General features: G+C 44.8%; 1 protein-coding gene across 1 annotated transcript in view; it reads left to right on the top strand.

The window, feature by feature from the left end:
* LOC126109458 (membrane-associated transporter protein-like) overlaps nucleotides 1-7,934 on the top strand; it is a 182,763-nt gene extending 174,829 nt beyond the window's left edge. The window contains exon 12 of the mRNA XM_049914487.1: nucleotides 7,704-7,934. Coding sequence (XP_049770444.1) covers nucleotides 7,704-7,934 — 231 coding nt within the window. The remainder of the gene's footprint in view (nucleotides 1-7,703) is intronic.
* Nucleotides 7,935-19,938: the final 12,004 nt, after the last annotated feature.

The following is a 19,938-nucleotide window of genomic DNA, read 5'->3' as shown; positions in this document are numbered from 1 at the left end:
TAATTATTAAATAGTTATGAAAAACTAATTAATTACAAATTATTAAATTGATATCAAAGATCACAAAAATCTTTGAAACTTCCTCTTTTCATGGGTATAAAACCTGTTCATTATGGGTTTGTACTTGAATAAATACGAAGTTTTGGAAATGGGTCCATCATTTAGAGTAACCCTATATTTTAGTATTGCATTTCTACATGATAGCATTCACTTATTGTGTTATTTCATCTTTTTTCGCAAATTACAAACATTACTCTGAAAACAAAAAAGTCCCAAGTTGCAATATTGTCATTTACGTAAGGAACAGATAATCTATTGACATTTAAAAGCGTACGAGTCAGGAAAAACTCGTCCGTACCGTCTACTGCACACCAACAATCGGCGAGAGAATTCAAATTACGCATAAGTATAATGAAAACCAAGTTGCAAGCGTGGCTATATTTCGTCGGTACATAAATTCGTAGCGTTTTTGTTTTGTATGCCGTTATTTCGGTTGCATGGGTTTATTTAGCGACTTTCATTTATTATTTGTAGTTCGCTGTTGCTATTTGAGTTTACACATTATCATTTTGTCATAGTGCGATAGTGAGTGAAGCTGTGGACGCCGTAAAATGGGAGCGACAAGTGGAGAAATCGGAACATTCCCGACATATTTTTATGTTTGAAACCAGTGGACGGGCGACAGCAGCAGAGGCAGCCATAAACGTGTATGCCATGTACGGGGATAAGTCCACTGAACATAGCCTGGCAAAAAATGGTTTTCTCGTTTTAAGGAGGATCGTTTCGACATTAGTCACTGTCCACGTTCAAAATGACCATCAGGGCTCTCACGACTATCGTTTAAATTCATTAATCCACAACGATCGACGCCAGTCCACTCTAGAACCAGAAAATGAGATGAAGTCTCATTATTCCACCATTGTGTGACGTTTGCTTGAAGTGGGGAAAGTTAAGAAAATCGGGTGTGTGGGTACCGCGCGCTCTAAGTTAAAATCACAAAAATCTACAGGTGCCATATGTGCATCCCTGCTTGCTCCTCATCAACTTGCTCCTGAACAACACCAAACATTCCTCTTTTGTTTCGTTACAGCCCTGATAAAACCATCTGGTGAGCAAGATGTGTGAGACAGGTGAAATACCCTCAGACTTCAAGAAGAATATAATAATTTCAATCTCAAAGAAAGCGGGTGTTGACAGGTGTGAAAATAACCGAACTATCAGTTTAAAAAGTCACAGCTGCAAAATACTAATACGAATTCTGTACAGACGAATGAAAAACTGGTAGAAGCAGACCTCGGGGAAGATCAGTTTGGATTGCGTAGAAATTTTGAAACACGTGAGGCAATAATGACCCTACGACTTATCTTAGAAGATAGATTAAGGAAAGGCAAACGTACGTTTCTAGCATTGGTAGACTTAGAGAAAGCTTTTGACAGTTTTGACTGGAATACTCTCTTCCAAATTCTGAAAGTGGCAGGGGTAAGATACAGAGAGCGACAGGCTATTTACAATTTGTACAGAAACCAGAGGGCAGTTATAAGAGTCGAGGGGCAGGAAAGGGAAGCACTAGTTGGGAAGGGAGTGACACAGGGTTGTAGCCTCTCCCCGATGTTATTCAATCTGTATACTGAGCAAGCAGTAAAGGAAACAAAAGAAATATTTGGAGTAGGAATTAAAATCCATGGAGAAGAAATAAAAACTCTGAGGTTTGCCGATAACATTTTAGTTCTGTCACAGACAGAAAAGGACCTGGAAGAGCAGTTGAACGGAATGGACAGTGTCTTGAAAGGAGGATATAAGATGAACATCAACAAAAGCAAAACGAGGATAATGGAATGTAGTCGAATTAAATCAGGTGGTAATGAAGGAATTAGATTAGGAAACGAAACACTTAAAGTAGTAGATGAGTTTTGTTATTTGGGTAGCAAGATAACTAATGATGTTCGAAGTAGAGAGGATATAAAATGTAGACTGGCAATGGCAAGGAAAGTGTTTCTGAAGAAGAGAAATTTGTTAACACTGAGTATATGGTAGATGTAAGTATCAGAAAGTCTTTTCTGAAAGTTTTTGAATGGCGTGGAAGTGCAACATGGGCGATAACTAGTTTAGACAAGAAGAGAATAGAAGCTTTCGAAATGTGGTGCTACAGATGAATGCTGAAGATTAGATGGGTAGATCACATAACTAATGAGGAGGTATTGAATAGAATTGGGGAGAAGAGGAATTTGTGGCACAACTCGACTAGAAGAAGGAATCGGTTGGTAGAACATGTTCTAAGGCATCAAGGGATCAGCAATTTAGTATTGGAAGGTAAAAATCGTAGAGGAAGTCCAAGAGATGAATACACTACTCAGATTCAGAAGGATGTAGGTTGCAGTAGTTACTTGGAGATGAAGATTTTTTTTGTGGTGAGTTCCTATGGGACCAAACTGTTGAGGTCATCCGTTCCTAGGCTTACACACCCATGCCCGAGGGAGGACTGGAACCTCCGACGGGGGGAGCCGCGCGAACCGTGGCAATGCGCCTAAGACTGCACGGCTACTCCACATGGCACCATGCACTGCTCGAGATTGGAATAATACAGAACTATTGTGAAGGTATCAAAAATGGCTCTGAGCACTATGGGACTCGACTGCTGAGGTCATTAGTCCCCTAGAACTTAGAACTAGTTAAACCTAACTAACATAAGGACATCACAAATATCCATGCCCGAGGCAGGATTCGAACCTGCGACCGTAGCGGTCTTGCGGTTCCAGACTGCAGCGCCTTTAACCGCACGGCCACTTCGGCCGGCGTGAAGGTATCATCTCTGCTGATGGCGACTGCAGCCATGAAATCCGAAGACGCCTGTTGCTCGGCAGACAGGCGTTGTCAAACCTTGACAAGGTTATAAGGTCCAGAGATATAACACTAGCAACAAAGATCCGTATTGTGAGGGCTATGGTCTTTCCAGTTGTGATGTATGGATGTGAGACCTGGACCATTAGAAAGGCTGAACGGCGAAGAATTGACTCCTTCGAATTGTGGTGTTGGGGGAAACTTCTTAGAGTTCCATGGACTGCAAAGAGAAGCAACAGATCAATATTGGAGCAAATAAAACCAGACTTCTCCCTGGAAGGTCTAATGTTAAAACAAAAGCTGACCTACTTTGGACACACAATGCGAAGGCATGCCTCGCTGGAAAAAACATTAATGCTGGGGAAGATTGAAGGAACTAGAAGAAGAGGACGTCAGAGGATGTGATGGATCGATGGCATCACAGAAGCAACCTTCCAACCTGGAAGGTCTACGGGAGAAAGTGCAAGACAGGAAAAGGTGGCGTGATTTGGTTCATGGGGTCACGAAGAGTCGGAACCGACTAAACGAATAGAGAGAGAGAGAGAGAGAGAGAGAGAGAGAGAGAGAGATTGTGAAGGTGGTTCGATGAATCCTCTGGCAGGCGCTTAAGTGTGATTTGCAGAGTATCCGTGTAGATGCACAAGGGTCATTCAGTCATTAAAGAGACAAATTGCTCTGGAGAAAAAAGCGTTTATTTTTACAAAACAATACTTTTTCTACTTTTCAACATAATCCCCTTGAATATTTATGCACTTGTTCCAACGGTCTACAAACTTTTTTATTCCAGCTGCAAAGAACTCTTTATCTTGATGTTTGAACCAATTTGCCGCAAACTTTTTCACTTCCTCGTTGCCCTGGAACCTCTCACCAAGTAATGCCTCCTTCAGTGCACCAAACAAATGGAAATGACTAGGTGCTAAATCAGGACTGTAAGTGGGTTGAGGCAGTACTTCCCAGACCATATTGTCGATGGTTTCGCGGGTCAGTTGAGCAATATGAGGACGTGCGTTGTCTTGTTGGAGAATCACACCTCTCCTCTGAGATCCACGACGTCTCTCTCTCACGGCTGGCTTCGCCTTGTTTAAAAGGAAATCCGAGCAGTATTGGCTGTTCATTGTACGCTGCTCTTAGAGATAATCACGAAAAAACATGACCTTCTGCACCCCAAAACACTATCAACATAACTTTTCCTGTTGATGCTTGGGTTTTGAATTTTTTCTTGCCAGGTGAGTGGGTGTGCTTCCACTCCATGCTTTGTCTTTTTGATTCTGGCTCATAATGGTGAACCCAAGTTTCATGACAAATTAAAATTTTGGTGAGAAAGTGCTCACCTTCTCTTTCATAACGTTCCTTTAGCTCTGTGCACACTTTCAACATGGTTTTCTTCTGTAGCCATATTAACTCCTTTGGGACCCATCTCGCACATGTTTTGTGGTACTTGCGCTTGTTACAGATAATATTATGAACTGTACCAGTACTAACTTGAACCTTATCGACTATCATTTCGACAGTCGCATGGCAGTCGGCAAGAATAGTGTCATCAAATCGACTTTCAAGTGAGGGAGTTGAAACTGCAACTGGGCGGCCGGAGCGGTGTTCGTCAGTAACTCAGTCGCCACCATTTTTGAACTGCTATACCTACTTGTAAAAATTTGCACGATTCATACAACGTTTACAATAATCTTTAGACATTTTATTCTATATATTCACTGGTTTCTCGCCTTCAGCAAGTAAAAAACGAACAACAGAATGCTGTTCAACTAATGCGGACGTTTCAAGCGGACTCGAGATCTTGAAATGTACTTTTAGGTTATAAACAAAACAATGTTGATACATCAGCTGATCAGGGCTCATCCCAGTGATGCCAACGTAAAGCCATAAATGTACCAAAGTTGCCTTAGTAACAGTTTTTTTCGACAGACCAATTTGTCTCCTTAATTATTGAATGACCCTCGTAGATGCAGATGTACAAGGGTCACTCCAAAAGAAATGCACACTATTTTTGTAAAAATACAGTTTTCATTCTGCATGTGTGAAAGTTTTACAGTGTGTAGATACATCCCTCCCGCTTGTTTTCAAACTTAGTTCAACCTGTTCACATGAGTGACGCCGTCACAGCTTGTCTTCAAAATGGCTGCTACACTTCACGTTCATCAGAAACAACGTGCTGTCTTAGAATTCCTGTGCTGTGAAAACGAGACAGTGGGAAACATCCACAAGATGTTGAAAAAGGTGTACGGAGATGCTGCTGTCGATCGCAGTACAGTTAGTCCCTGGGCAAGTTGATTACGTGATGAAAGCGGGCACGGCAATATTGAGGATTGTCCTCGCAGCGACAGGCCTCATATTGCACACACTCGAGACAGTGTGCAGAGAGTTAATGAATTGGTGACTGCTGACAGACGCATCACAGTGACGAATTGTTACGCTACCTTGGGATAGGGGAAGGAACTGTTTGCAGAATAATGAAAGTGTTGGCATTAAAAAAGGTTAGTGCCAGGTGGGTTCACAGGATGTAGACAGTGGCTCACAAAGAAACAAGAAAAGCCGTGTGCAGCGAACTTTTGGAACAGTACGAAAATGGTGCAGATGAATTTCTTGGAAGAATTTCGACAGTTGATGAAACATGGCTCCATCATTTTTCACCAGAGTGGCATCATGCAAATTCACCCAAGAAAAAAAATTCAAAACCACACCTTCTGCTGGAAAAGTTATGGCTACGGTGTTTTGCAATTGTGAAGGACTCTTGCTTGTAGACATCATGCCAAGTGGAACCAACACTGAAGAAACTGCAAGCTCGACTGAGTCGTGTTCGACCACATCGGCAAAAGCAGGATGTTTTGCTGTTGCACGACAATGCACGGCTACATGTCAGTCAAAAAATTGTGGAAGCGATCACAAAACTCGGATGGACAACACTGAAACACCCGCCTTACAGTCCTGACATGGCTCCATGTGACTACCATCTCTTTGCGAAACTGAAAGACTCTCTTCGTGGAACAAGGTTTGAAGATAATGACTCCCTTGTGCACGCTGCCAAACAGTAGCTCCAACAGGTTGGTCCAGAATTTTACCATGCGGGTATACAGTCGCTAGTTCCGAGATGGCGTAAGGCAGTTGAGAGGGATGGAAATTATGTGAAGAAATGAAAATACTGTTCCTAAAGGATGTATCTACACACTGTAAGACTTTCAAACATGTAGAATAAAAGATGGATTAAAAAAAACATAGTGTGCATTTCTTTTGGAGTGATCCTCGTACTTAGGGGGTATCCATTCTCAGGGGTAGTGCTCATTTCGAGAGATCCTTCTGAATCTGCTTAGTGTATTCATCTCTTGGTCTCCCTCTACGATTTTTACCCTCCACACTGCCCTCCAATACTAAATTGGTGATCCCTTGATGCCTCAGAACATGTCCTACCAACCGATCCCTTCTTCTGGTCAAGTTGTGCCACAAACTTCTCTTCGCCCCAATCCTATTCAATACTTCCTCATTAGTTATGTGATCTACCCATCTAATCTTCAGCATTCTTGTGTAGCACCACATTTCGAAAGCTTCTATTCTCTTCTTGTCCAAACTATTTACCGTCCATGTTTCACTTCCATACATGGCTACACTCCATACAAATACTTTCAGAAACGACTTCCTGACGCTTAAATCGATACTCGATGTTAACAAATTTCTCTTCTTCAGAAAGGCTTTCCTTGCCATTGCCAGTCTACATTTTATATCCTCTCTACTTCGACCTTCATCAGTTATTTTGCTCCCCAAATAGAAAAACTCATTTACTACTTTAAGTGTCTCATTTCCTAATCTAATACCCTCAACATCACCCGGTTTAATTCGACTACATTCCATTACCCTCGTTTTGCTTTTGTTGATGTTCATCTTATATCCTCCCTTCAAAACACGCAAGTGTTGTCCTTAGCCTAGGTTAATTTAAATTCGATTAAGTAGTGCATAAGCCTAGGGCCCAATGACCTTAGCAGTTTGGTCCCATAGGAAATTATCAGAAATTTCTTTTTTACTTTAAAAAAACACATTGAGATCAATACATCGATATATTGGGTGAAAAAAATCGCCGATACGTATTGATATTTTATCGACAGTCCTCGTCAGCACAGCAAGAATAGTTCGCAGTGTGGTCGGAGTTCGGGCACAGTGGGTACGCGTAACGATGAAACTCTTAGCGCCTCGAGACGTCTGGGTAAATTGTCGAAATATCTACATCTACATCTACATTTATACTCCGCAAGCCACCCAACGGTGTGTGGCGGAGGGCACTTTACGTGCCACTGTCATTACCTCCCTTTCCTGTTCCAGTCGCGTATGGTTCGCGGGAAGAACGACTGTCTGAAAGCCTCCGTGCGCGCTCTAATCACTCTAATTTTACATTCGTGATCTCCTCGCGGGGTATAAGTAGGGGGAAGCAATATATTCGATACCTCATCCAGAAACGCACCCTCTCGAAACCTGGCGAGCAAGCTACACCGCGACGCAGAGCGCCTCTCTTGCAGAGTCTGCCACTCGAGTTTGCTAAACATCTCTGTAACGCTATCACGCTTACCAAAATAACGCTGTCACGAAACGCGCCGCTCTTCTTCGGATCTTCTCTATCTCCTCTGCGAACCCGACCTGGTACGGATCCCACACTGATGAACAATACTCAAGTATAGGTCGAACGAGTGTTTTGTAAGCCACCTCCTTTGTTGATGGACTACATTTTCTAAGGACTCTCCCAATGAATCTCAACCTGGTACCCGCATGGCCGAATACATGGAAGCACACTGTGGAGGACTTGCCTCGTCTACTACACGAGTCGATGCACACCCACTGCCACACCCACACGTGCCCCACTGTTGCAGTTCTCGGTGTCGGCGACGGGGGAGGCGCTGCCGGGGTCCCATGTGCGCGGCCTGGGCACCGACGTGGCCATCGTCAGCTCCATGGTGTTCCTGGCGCAGTTCGCGCTCTCCATGTGCATGGGCGCCATCGTGAGCGCGGCCGGCACCACCACCGCCGTGGCGGCCGTCGCCTCCTTCCTCGCGCTCTGCGGCGCCGTCTGCGCATCGCAGGTGATGTACCTCGACCTGTAGGCCGAGGACGGCCCAGCAGGCCCTGCGTGTGGTGCGGCGTTGCGGGACGGGTGGCGGAGACGGCTCCGCCGGGACTCTGCTGGGACCCCGATCCAACCCACTGAGAGGTTGGCAGCGTGGTCCCCGGACGAGAAGTCGTCTCGCACCGCACTGTCGAGGAGACCTGCTACTTCACACCGATGAAAGATAGTGCTGCTGCACGTTCACGTGCAGGGCAGCAGTTCTGGGTCCTCTGTGGAGAACGCGAGGTGCTCTCCGTCGAGTCGTACTGCGGATCACGCACCGAATTGTGGACTGCTTTTACGAACAATCCAGAAACGACGGGAACATTTCAGCTTCAGAGGTCCACAGAGTCTGGTGAGCACGAGATGGGCCGATACTGAAGGATTGCTTAATGTCAGTACTGCCGTGGCACTGGAGCCCGCGGTGTGCTGGCCTCGCGTTTCACGTTTAGTCCTTGTGACGTGGACAGTCAATGCATGTGCTTTTTTATTCCAGTCTCTGATCACAATATCAATTCTTTAGACGATGACCGGTATCAGTGCGTAATGACCATCCTCAGATCTAAAATATTTTTTACACCATGTCCCAAAGTAGATCTGAGGACGGTCGTTACAGACTGAAACCGGTCATGGTCTAAAGAATTTATATTGTGATCATAGACTGGAATAAAAAAGCATTTGACAGTATTGGATCACTGTTTGTATACGCAATTATGTCGCAGTTGGTAAAAGTCAATGCACGCGTGTCGGACGGCTGGGGGTGGAAACACGGACGCAAGTATCAGGTGTCTAACCTCGATGACATTCTGTAGAAGAATTGTGAATCACACATTCCACAGTCAGGGCTCACTGTAAAAGTCTGAGCCACCCTCAAGATTGCACCGAGCATTGCGGAACTAGAAGTGTACCCCATTCTGTACAGTGATCCACATTGGATAGATAAACCGTCAATACCATTTACTCGTTAAATGGTGGGCTACGGTACGAAATGATACTGGACATCAATCCTCAAAAGTTCAGAGGCACTGGTTTAGAGATCCGACCAGTTAACACCTTTCCATCCATTAATGACCCCATTAGCGAAGAAAGGCAAGGGTGAGAGGAACTGGAAGAAGTGCACCTGTGGCATCAGATCACGAGTTGTGTCCAGATAGCTGAACCGGTAATACAATGTCACTGGATCTGAATCAGAGACTGGCACCTAATTTTAACACTTCGGGAAGCTTCAAAGGCGAGGGTTGTTCACAGAGTCTTGTAACTAGTGGTTACAAACTTGTGTGTCCCCTCTGTTACCTAAAGGCACCTCTTTTTCATCATTATACAAAACTACCCTATAGTGCACGTTCACCACCATTACTGCTATACATATCTACAGACACAGCAGCTAATAAGCTAATACTGTTTGCAAACACATGTGTGCAGATGTGTTTCAATGTAAACACTGACACATCTAAGCACGACACAATAGAGTTATTGCTGTTCCGTCAACGAGGCCGCAGAATCAAGAATCGCTAAATAATTTGAAATGAACTCATTGTGATGTCACGAAGTTTTCATTCATTTCATTTCCATACAGACACATTGTGGACCATGGTGATGTAGAGCATAGAGCACTTGACTCAGGCAGCCCCCGAGCATGCCAGGTTTGCTCCCAGGTTCGGCTGCATTCTTCCTCGTTCCATTCCCTTCAGAATACCTTCGGATCCACTCAGCCTCCTGTCAAAATGAGTAACTGGGATCTTTTCCCAGACCACCTTCATAAACACTCCGTACTGCATTCAATAATCGAGCTTTGGAACTTCCACTGCACATTCCATTGCAGCGTACGACTCGTTTTGAGCAGAGGCAGTGCGTGCGCAGCCCTGCAGGTGCTCGACAGCTGCGCCATCTGTAAATGCTTAACGCTTCGTCCTTGCCTGCGCACCGTGGCGCCTAAATTCTTTTTTCTGGTGAGCTTATATAAAGCAGGAAGCAACTGGTTAACAGTAGCGGAGTTTAAGTGCTTCCAAGTACGGTGTGCAGGCAACCAACCCGGTGCGGAAAAACAAAACAACCTGGTAGTATGAACACAGCACGGCAGGGTACGTCGAATCAACTGAAATCTTTCAGACGGCCACTGGTCAAAGACGCGCCGCTACGAATTTGACAGCCATAAAACGACAGTCGACCGGCAAAGAGCATGAGGAATTGTGCCCACAGAAACTAACTTGGTCCCAGGTAACACCTATTGTGCTAGTCCGTCTGCTTAGCTGGATGATAACGTGCTCGTCTCCCATACAAGAGGGCCCGGGTTCGATTCCCGGCCGGGTTTGAGATTTTTCTCCACTCGCGGACTGGGTGTTGTGTTGCCCTCATCATCATTTCATCCTCATCACCGGCGCGCAAGTCGCCCAATGTGGCGCCAACTGGAATAAGACCTGCACTTGGGGGCCGAACTTCCTGGCCAACGACAGCATACACTCACTCCCATTTTACCTCTTATGCTAAAGAGCGCAGTTGCATTGCATGTTACTTTAGACACGAATTTTCTGTATCACGTTTACTGGGTAAAGTTTGACTGTTAAGTCGGTTCCTTACTGCTGTGGACGCTTCTGCAATACAGCTTACTGTCTTGACAAATTAAAAGCTAAAAATTCCTGTCTAACGTAACCTGCAATGGATAAAAAATTGAAGTTGACATAGCTTCGACTGATTCAAATAAGTTTAACGTATTATACAGCTCTTAACCCTTCGATTTGCACCAGTGCAAAAAAAGGCTTGATTTTAAAATTTGTCGTAAAATTAAGCTTTATTGTCACAGCAAGGAATGAATATGAGGAGGTATTGTCCGAAAGTAAACAATCAAATGTTTTAAGCAGGTGGTTTCACTTTGGAACCACTAGGACATACAATTTTCGACAACCTATCGTTTCATGTGATATATTTAAAAGGAAATTCGCATTTTTGTTAGACACACTCCCACATGCCTCAAACAAATTAATCCAACAAGCAAAAATGGCTCTAAAATTTAATAAACTATGTACCAAAACTACGTACTGCCCCTGTGGTTTCATAGCAATAGTACAAGCTCAAATAGGCATACTTAGTTTCACTGTCAATGGTATCCTCAATATGGTCACATTCTCCTATAATCACAATTAATTGTGTAGCACAATCTCCAGCCTGACGGTTGCTTTGAACTATACAGTGCACTACATTCGCAGAAGTAGCTCAGTGTACCACTACAAGTCAGTGTTCTGCAACACCATTTGTGGTTCCTTGCTAAAGGCACTGGTGCTTAAGAAATTGAAAAAGGTCGTCGTTTCAGACGAAATCAATGGTACTCAAAGAATTGAATGTGTAGAAGAGAAAATATTTACAAATATCAACAATGTAGGAAAAGACAGACTCCTACTTACCGTAAAACGCCCGCCCTGTTGGCCGAGCGGTCTGTGTCGAGGTCCGGTGAGCCGGCCGGTCTGTGGATGGTCTTTAGGCGGTTTTCCACCTGCCTTGGCGAATGGGGTTTGGTTGCCCTTATTCCGCCTTAGCTGCACTATCTCGGCGGTTGCTGCGCAAACAAGTTCTCCACGTACGCATATGCCACCATTACTCTACCACTCAAAAATAGGGGTTACACTCATCTGGTGTGAGACGTTCCATGTGGGGGGGTCCACCGGGGGCCGAACCGCACAATAACCCTGGGTTCGGTGTGGGGCGGCGGAGGGGTGAAGTGGACTGCGGTAGTCGTCGTGGGGTTGTGGACCACTGCGGCTGCGGTGGGGACGGAGCCTCTCCGTCGTTTCTAGGTCCCAGGTTAACATACAATAGTATACAATACCGTAAAAAAAGGCACATTAAGTTGCAGACAGGCACACTTAAAAGACACTTACACAGAGCTTTCGGTCTCAGCCTTCATAAGGAACAGAGACACCCACAGCAATCATACAGACAAGCAAGCACACATCATGCACACATGACCACCAACTCCAGCATCTCTGGCTGGAATGAGTTTATGAGGTGTGCTTTATTGTGTGTACGATTGGTGTCCCTCTTTTCCTTATGGAGGCTGTGGCTGAAAGCTGTATGTGTCTTTTACGTGTGCCTTCTTCACAGTAAGTAGCAGTCTGTCTTTTCCTACACTGTTGATACTCCTACCTGAGTTTCCATTGTCTAAAATATTAAGAAATGTTGCACAAAACATAGCTTCATCTCTCATTGGAACAAAGACGATTGCAAATACTGGAGACTGCTTGTTGGGGGTTTTGGTGGGCTGCCCTTCATCTGATTGTAAAATGAAGTCACTAGATCGAACATCACACACTCCTAGGTGCACTATTCTTGAGGTACATCACTCTCCGCTACTTTGAGGTGCAATGTCATTAGCAATGAATTCAGAAAGGGCAGTAATTAAGGATTGGCTACGGAGTCTTTCGCGATGAGTCCTTGCACGAAAAGTGCTCCATTGAAATGATCGTACGGCACTGCTGGCCGGAAGGACCCATGCGGGGGAGTTGGGCGACTTGCGAGTTAATGATGATGAAATAATAATGAAAGACACACAACACCCAGTCATGTCGAGGCAGAGAAAATCCCTCACCCCCGCCGGGAATCGAACCCGTGACCCCATGCGCGGGAAGCGAGAATGCTACCGCAAGACCACGAGCTGGCCCGTTAACTTGCCGTGACAAATTCGTATTTTATCAGACTTTGGTGATTAAAGGTCGAATAAACACTTTTGATGGGTGAATCAACTTTCTTTCTAAGAAGGGCAGTACATCAATAAGTGCGGCCTAATGAAGCACGAATTAAATTTTAAACACTCACTTGTTCTCGGATCACATATTCTCACATCCAAACTGCTTCCTCCAGCATCAGTACAGAGTTGACATCGAGGAAAATACGCCTAGCGCACCCTCTGAATAATTCCTGGTATGTTGCGAAAAAACACATCCGCTTACCAGACAAAGTTGTTTGTTTCCATTGCTGACTGGCTGTCATTTCGTAGCTGTTGTTCCACACAACGCACTTCCCAACAGCGGTTGTCTGCAAACTTCTGTCAGATTCAACATCGCCCAGCCAGCTCTTGACACTATCACCAGGCTGTTTTTTTCCCAGTAACTACTGTCAAAAGACTTGGCTCTGCTCTTTCTGCACCCACTGCAAAATTAACATCGTGCACATTTCAAAATATTGACTGTGGATTGTGAAACATTTGTAACACTGTAACACATAAATGTTGCCTGCTATCAAATATTTGGTGGGAGAATCTAGTGGATGAAAAGCAGACACGTTCCTGGTGATTCTCAAGTGTGGGTGTACTCCAATTGACAACGCTGACTTGACTCAAGATTTACACAGAGACAATAAACTGGTAGTACACTTGAGTCACAGTGTAAACAAAATGACAGCTGAAGCCACTACACATTTGACTGCTCAACCGCAATCAAAGTAATCTGAGTATAACAAATACAAAAAGTCCCTTTAGTACCAAATCTGGGCACCTGTAATTAAGGAAACACAATATCAACTCTCTTGTTTTAATAATAATGTCTGAAACTTTGTGTGTGTGTGTGTGTGTGTGTGTGTGTGTGTGTGTGTGTGTGTGTGTGTGCGCGCGTGTGTTTTTGAGGCTATTTGATGTTAAATAAAATATGACCATGAACTGATGATACATTGGAGGTGTTAGATATAGCAGAAAGGAAATTTGGTGCTCCTTGATGACTGTTAATTTGATATTCCTCAGTTACCACCTTTGGTCCTATCTACACTAAGTTCCAAGGCAAAAACTTTGGTAATAGATAATACTAGCACTATTACAAAACAGAATTAAATAACAACACTTCGACTTTAGTTTTACTGACGTTCTGGAGGAATATAAGGATAGCTGGTGATGGGGAGGGGCTGAGAGATTTTGTATGAAAGCCAAATCGACAGTGCCAAAAGCTGTAATTTCCCCAAAACAGTGTTTGTCATGCCCTGAACTTTAACGTAGTGAAAGATATGTATATAGTTTCGTTTTAAGGCAGAGAATTTTTCTGTGGACCATCTCCCTCACACTATTGTGACAATTTACTGTGATTGATTGTTAAGTTTCTGTCATTCATTGTGATAAAGATGGATATAGAGATAGATTATTAAGCACAACAGTGTAAAAAGAATATCTATTGACTATATACTGCAAAAATTAAGATGTCCTATTCTGTATGTACCTGCCAAAATTAAATATATATGTTGTGTCTAAAAATATTTTATCAATGTACCTACAATCTTCTAAATAAAAAGAAATTTATTGTACATATTTATTGCACATGTTGCACCTGAAAGAAACATTTCACCTAAATGAGCTATTCTACATCACACCAGGAGATTCAGTGTGCCCATTATTCAAGATACAGGGTGTTTCCGTACGAGCGTGCAAAAATGTAACAGGTCGTACAGGATGCTCCACTGAAGAATTTGAGGTAGGGAACCTGGGAACGGAGAAGCCAGCTCAAGGAGATCATAGGAATGAAATCACACTACTATGTAGAATAAAATGTTCTCGGGTTTCCAACCGCGGCAATTGGTTGAAACTACACGAGAAAGGATTCACAACACAAGGCAACAGCTGGATGCAAATGGACGTGCTCTTATGGCCTCGCACCTGCAGTTATCGAGAACACTCACAGCTTTGGACCGGGGATGGGTCGACGCTGCTACGGTTTCTCAACAGACGTCAGCACAGAAACGAACTGCAGAGAAGCAGAAAGGAAAGTTCGGCCGCCTTTTGCAACAACATCATGGTGCGGACCACAGATCTTCAGAACGCACCGGCATCAACTTGACGGCGAGAGATATACGAGGGCAGTTCAATAAGTAATGCAACACATTTTTTTTTCTGAAACAGGAGTTGTTTTATTCAGCATTGAAATACACCAGGTTATTCCCCAATCTTTTAGCTACACAACACTATTTTTCAACGTAATCTCCATTCAATGCTACGGCCTTACGCCACCTTGAAATGAGGGCCTGTATGCCTGCACGGTACCATTCCACTGGTCGATGTCGGAGCCAACGTCGTACTGCATCAATAACTTCTTCATCATCCGCGTAGTGCCTCCCACGGATTGCGTCCTTCACTGGGCCAAACATATGGAAATCCGACGGTGCGAGATCGGGGCTGTAGGGTGCATGAGGAAGAACAGTCCACTGAAGTTTTGTGAGCTCCTCTCGGGTGCGAAGACTTGTGTGAGGTCTTGCGTTGTCATGAAGAAGGAGAAGTTCGTTCAGATTTTTGTGAACAATTGTGACAGCACTACCAACAGAGATGTCAAGTTGAGCACTGAGTTGTTTGATGGTGATCCGTCGATCATCTCGAACGAGTGTGTTCGCACGCTCCGCCATTGCAGGAGTCACAGCTGTGCACGGCCGGCCCGCACGCGGGAGATCAGACAGTCTCGCTTGACCTTGCGGCGATGATGACACACGCTTTGCCCAACGACTCACCGTGCTTTTGTCCACTGCCAGATCACCGTAGAGATTCTGCAAGCGCCTGTGAATATCTGAGATGCCCTGGTTTTCCGCCAAAAGAAACTCGATCACTGCCCGTTATTTGCAACGCACATCCGTTGCAGACGCCATTTTAACAGCTCCGTACAGCGCTGCCACCTGTCGGAAGTCAATGAAACTATACGAGACAAAGCGGGAATGTTTGAAAAAATTCCACAAGAAATTTCCGGTTTTTTCAACCAAAATTGGCCGAGAAAAAAAATGTGTTGCGTTACTTATTGAACTGCCCTCGTAGATGCGGGTGAAATGTCGGCACAAAGGACTTAATTTCGCACCTTCACCGCTGGACATTCCTGTCTGTGAAATAATAAGCGGTGTTGAACAGGCAGTCCACAAGCTCCCACATGAAACAGCGGACGAAATACGGCGAGAAACCAGCCGTATACTGACAAAGGCGAAGTTACCAACGTCCAACATGACCAGGGCTGAGAGCAACGTCCTTCGAGCACTACGTAATGATGAAACCATTGTGGTGTTTCCCGCTGACAAGGGCAATGCCGCCGTAATTGTGGAGTTCGAGGACTATGATACGAAGATCTGTGCGCTACTGAACGAAGATACTTATCGGAAGCTCCCACGCGACCCGACGTCGAGAATAGTAAGAAAAACATCAGAACTTCTTAAGCGGTCTTCAGTGGAAGACAGTGTGGTCAACGTCGATCAGTTGCAGAATTTTGGAACACGTATTGTGTTCGAGTATAATGACTTTTCCGGAGACTAGAAATCTACTCTGTAGGAATCAGCATGGGTTTCGAAAAAGACGGTCGTGTGACACCCAGCTCGCGCTATTCGTCCACGAGACTCAGACGGCCATAGACACGGGTTCACAGGTAGATTCCGTGTTTCTTGACTTCCGCAAGGCGTTCGATACAGTTCCCCACAGTCGTTTAATGGACAAAGTAAGAGCATATGGACAATCAGACCAATTGTGTGATTGGATTGAGGAGTTCCTAGATAACAGGACGCAGCATGTCATTCTCAATGGAGAGAAGTCTTCCGAAGTAAGAGTGATTTCAGGTGTGCCGCAGGGGAGTGTCATAGGACCGTTGCTATTCACAATATACATAAATGACCTGGTGGATGACATCGGAAGTTCACTGAGGCTTTTTGCAGATGATGCTGTGGTGTATCGAGAGGTTTTAACAATGGAAAATTGTACTGAAATGCAGGAGGATCTGCAGCGAATTGACGCATGGTGCAGGGAATGGCAATTGAATCCCAATATAGACAAGTGTAATGTGCTGCGAATACACAGAAAGATAGATCCTTCATCATTTAACTACAAAATAGCAGGTCAGCAACTGGAAGCGGTTAATACCATAAATTATCTGGCAGGACGCATTAGGAGTGATTTAAAATGGAATGATCATATAATGTTGATTGTCGGTAAAGCAGATGCCAGACTGAGATTCATTGGAAGAATCCTAAGGAAATGCAATCCGAAAACAAAGGAAGTAGGTTACAGTACGCTTGTTCGCCCACTGCTTGAATACTGCTCAGCAGTGTGGGATCCGTACCAGATAGGGTTGATAGAAGATACAGAGAAGATCCAACGGAGATCAGCGCGCTTCGTTACAGGATCATTTAGTAATCGCGAAAGCGTTACGTAGATGATAGACAAACTCCAGTGGAAGTCTCTGCAGGAGAGACGCTCAGTAGCTCGGTACGGGCTTTTGTTAAAGTTTCGAGAACATACCTTCACCGAAGAGTCAAGCAGTATATTGCTCCCTCCTACGTATATCTCGCGAAGAGACCATGAGGATAAAATCAGAGAGATTAGAGCCCACACAGAGGCATACCGACAATCCTTCTTTCCACGAACAATACGAGACTGGAATAGAAGGGAGAACCGATAGAGGTACTCAAGGTAACCTCGGCCACACACCGTCAGGTGGCTTGCGGAGTATGGATGTAGATGTGGATGTAGATGTAGAATCTTCTCCCATAGGCGCCTAGACCACCTACTGCTTATGGCTTACCGAAGATACACAAGGACAGGACGCCCTTGCGCCTTATTTTGTCCACAATAGGTTATGCAACATACAAGCTAGCGAAGTACTTGGCCAAGCTCCTCGCTCCACATGTGAGACACTGCGAACATCATATAAAAAAAACTCAGCAGAATTTATCAACAGAATCAACCGTCTACGCCTGAGTGAGGACGATATTATGGTCAGTTTTGATGTAGTGGCGCTGTTTACGAATGTGCCTATCAAAGATTCTTTGTATCTAATTTCCCAGTAGTTTGTAAGTGACGTGGTCGAGCTGTTTAGGCACACACTTACGCCCTCCTACTTCGTGTACAACGGCCGGTATTACGATCAGACAGACGGTGTAGCATTGGATAGCCCGTTGGCTCCAGCTCTTGCAAACCTCTTCTGGGAGAATTTTGAGGATATTGCCATAGCTACTGCGCCATTGAAGCCGAAGTGTTTCTTTTGATACGTTGACGACATGTTCGTCATTTGGCCACACGGACGCGAGAAATTAGATGAGTTTTTGGAACACCTCAATGGCATCAACAGTGGAGGTGGAAAAAGATAATGCATTGAACTTCCTCGACGTCCTTGTCCACCGTAAACGAAATGGGTGCCTCGGCCACAGCGTGTACAGAAAAACCACCCACACAGACCTGCATGCCACCAGCCATCATCATCCAGCACAGAAGCGCACAGTATTGCAAACATTGGTGCATCGTGCCAGAGTAATGTCAGACGACGACAACCTGCCCCACGAACTGAGCCACCTACGCAAGGTTTTCAGGTATAACGGCTACAGCAGCCATAAAGTGAAATAAGTGAGTTCTGGGAAATATCAGAATAAGACCACCGACGAAGAGCAGGAAAAGAAACTTGTTTTGCTGCCATTCTGTGGCTCTGTGTCGGGCAAGATAAGCCGCCTGTTGAAAAGACACCAGATCAAATCAATCTTCAGGCCTCCAACGAAAATCCGTCAATTACTGAGACCAGTTAAAGACGATGTAGGTCTCAGAACAACTGTAGTCTAGGAAATACCTTGTTAGTGTGGCCAGAAGTACATCGGAGAAACAGTGCACACTGTGGAACAACGCAGGAAAGAACAAGAGGTATTATCGCCTACGCTATCCAGAGAAATCTGCGTTAGCTGAGCATGCGTTAGGAAACGGTCACCACATAAAATTTGGCGATACCTCTGTCGTGGCTCACACTAACGGCTTCTGGGTCAGTTTAATACAGGAAGCTACTGAAATAAGAATTACCACAAACTCCCTGAATAGAGACGGTGGCTTGCAGCTCAGCGCTGCGTGGGATACAGCGGTCGCGCGGTTGAAGAGGGCACACCGAACGCCGACTCAAAACATGCCCATATATGGCAATGTCACGGGCACCAGTGACGCCACAGCCGGCAGCTAGCGTATATAAGGGCGCACCAACAGCCCACTGGCAGTCATAACACTTGACAATGGCCAAGGAGTGTGCTTGGCCGAAAGCTCGAGTAGCTTTAACCAATTGGCGCGGTTGGAAACCCGAGAACATTTTATTCAATGTTATCGCCGGGAGACTCTGCATTCATACAACACTACTATGTACTTTTCTATTTATATTAGCTACATTTAACTGCGAATGCCATCATTTACACAATCAACATAAGATTTCGCCTGTGTATTACAAAATGTCTATGAAAAATGGTTCAAATGGCTCTGAGCACTATGGGACTTAACAGCTGTGGTCATCAGTCCCCTAGAACTTAGAACTACTTAAACCTAACTCTCCTAAGGACATCACACACATCCATGCCACGAGGCAGGATTCGAACCTGCGACCGTAGCAGTCGCACGGTTCCGGACTGCGCGCCGAGAAATGTCTATGAACCTCAGCGCAAGCATGACATCAGTGATAAAGATTCTGATGCGCCCTGTCGAATATCCCTGGTGTGTTTCAATTCACATCACAGGGAGCTACACACACAAGTGACTTCAGATACCACCATAGGAAATACTCGAGGGGATTCGGGTTAGATGACCTCGCAGGCCGTGGAATGGGACCTCCCCTTTCAGCCCAACGACCAGGAAATACAGCACTGAGATGGTTGCGGACATCCACACTGAAGCTAGGCGGTGAACTGTCATGTTGTATCCACATCCTCTAACAAACAACCAAGGATATGTTCTCCGACAACTCAGGTGGAACTCCTTGCATGAACCTCAAGTAGAGGTGGCCATTCAGACGGCCAGGTAGAGTATACAGGAAGTTACAAAAAGGTACGGCCAAACTTCCAGGAAACATTCCTCACACACAAAGAAAGAAAATACACTCCTGGAAATTGAAATAAGAACACCGTGAATTCATTGTCCCAGGAAGGGGAAACTTTATTGACACATACCTGGGGTCAGATACATCACATGATCACACTGACAGAACCACAGGCACATAGACACAGGCAACAGAGCATGCACAATGTCGGCACTAGTACAGTGTATATCCACCTTTCGC

Source organism: Schistocerca cancellata, chromosome 12, assembly GCF_023864275.1.
Source record: "Schistocerca cancellata isolate TAMUIC-IGC-003103 chromosome 12, iqSchCanc2.1, whole genome shotgun sequence".
Lineage (NCBI taxonomy): Eukaryota > Metazoa > Arthropoda > Insecta > Orthoptera > Acrididae > Schistocerca > Schistocerca cancellata.
This window is presented reverse-complemented; position numbering and strand designations above follow the sequence as displayed.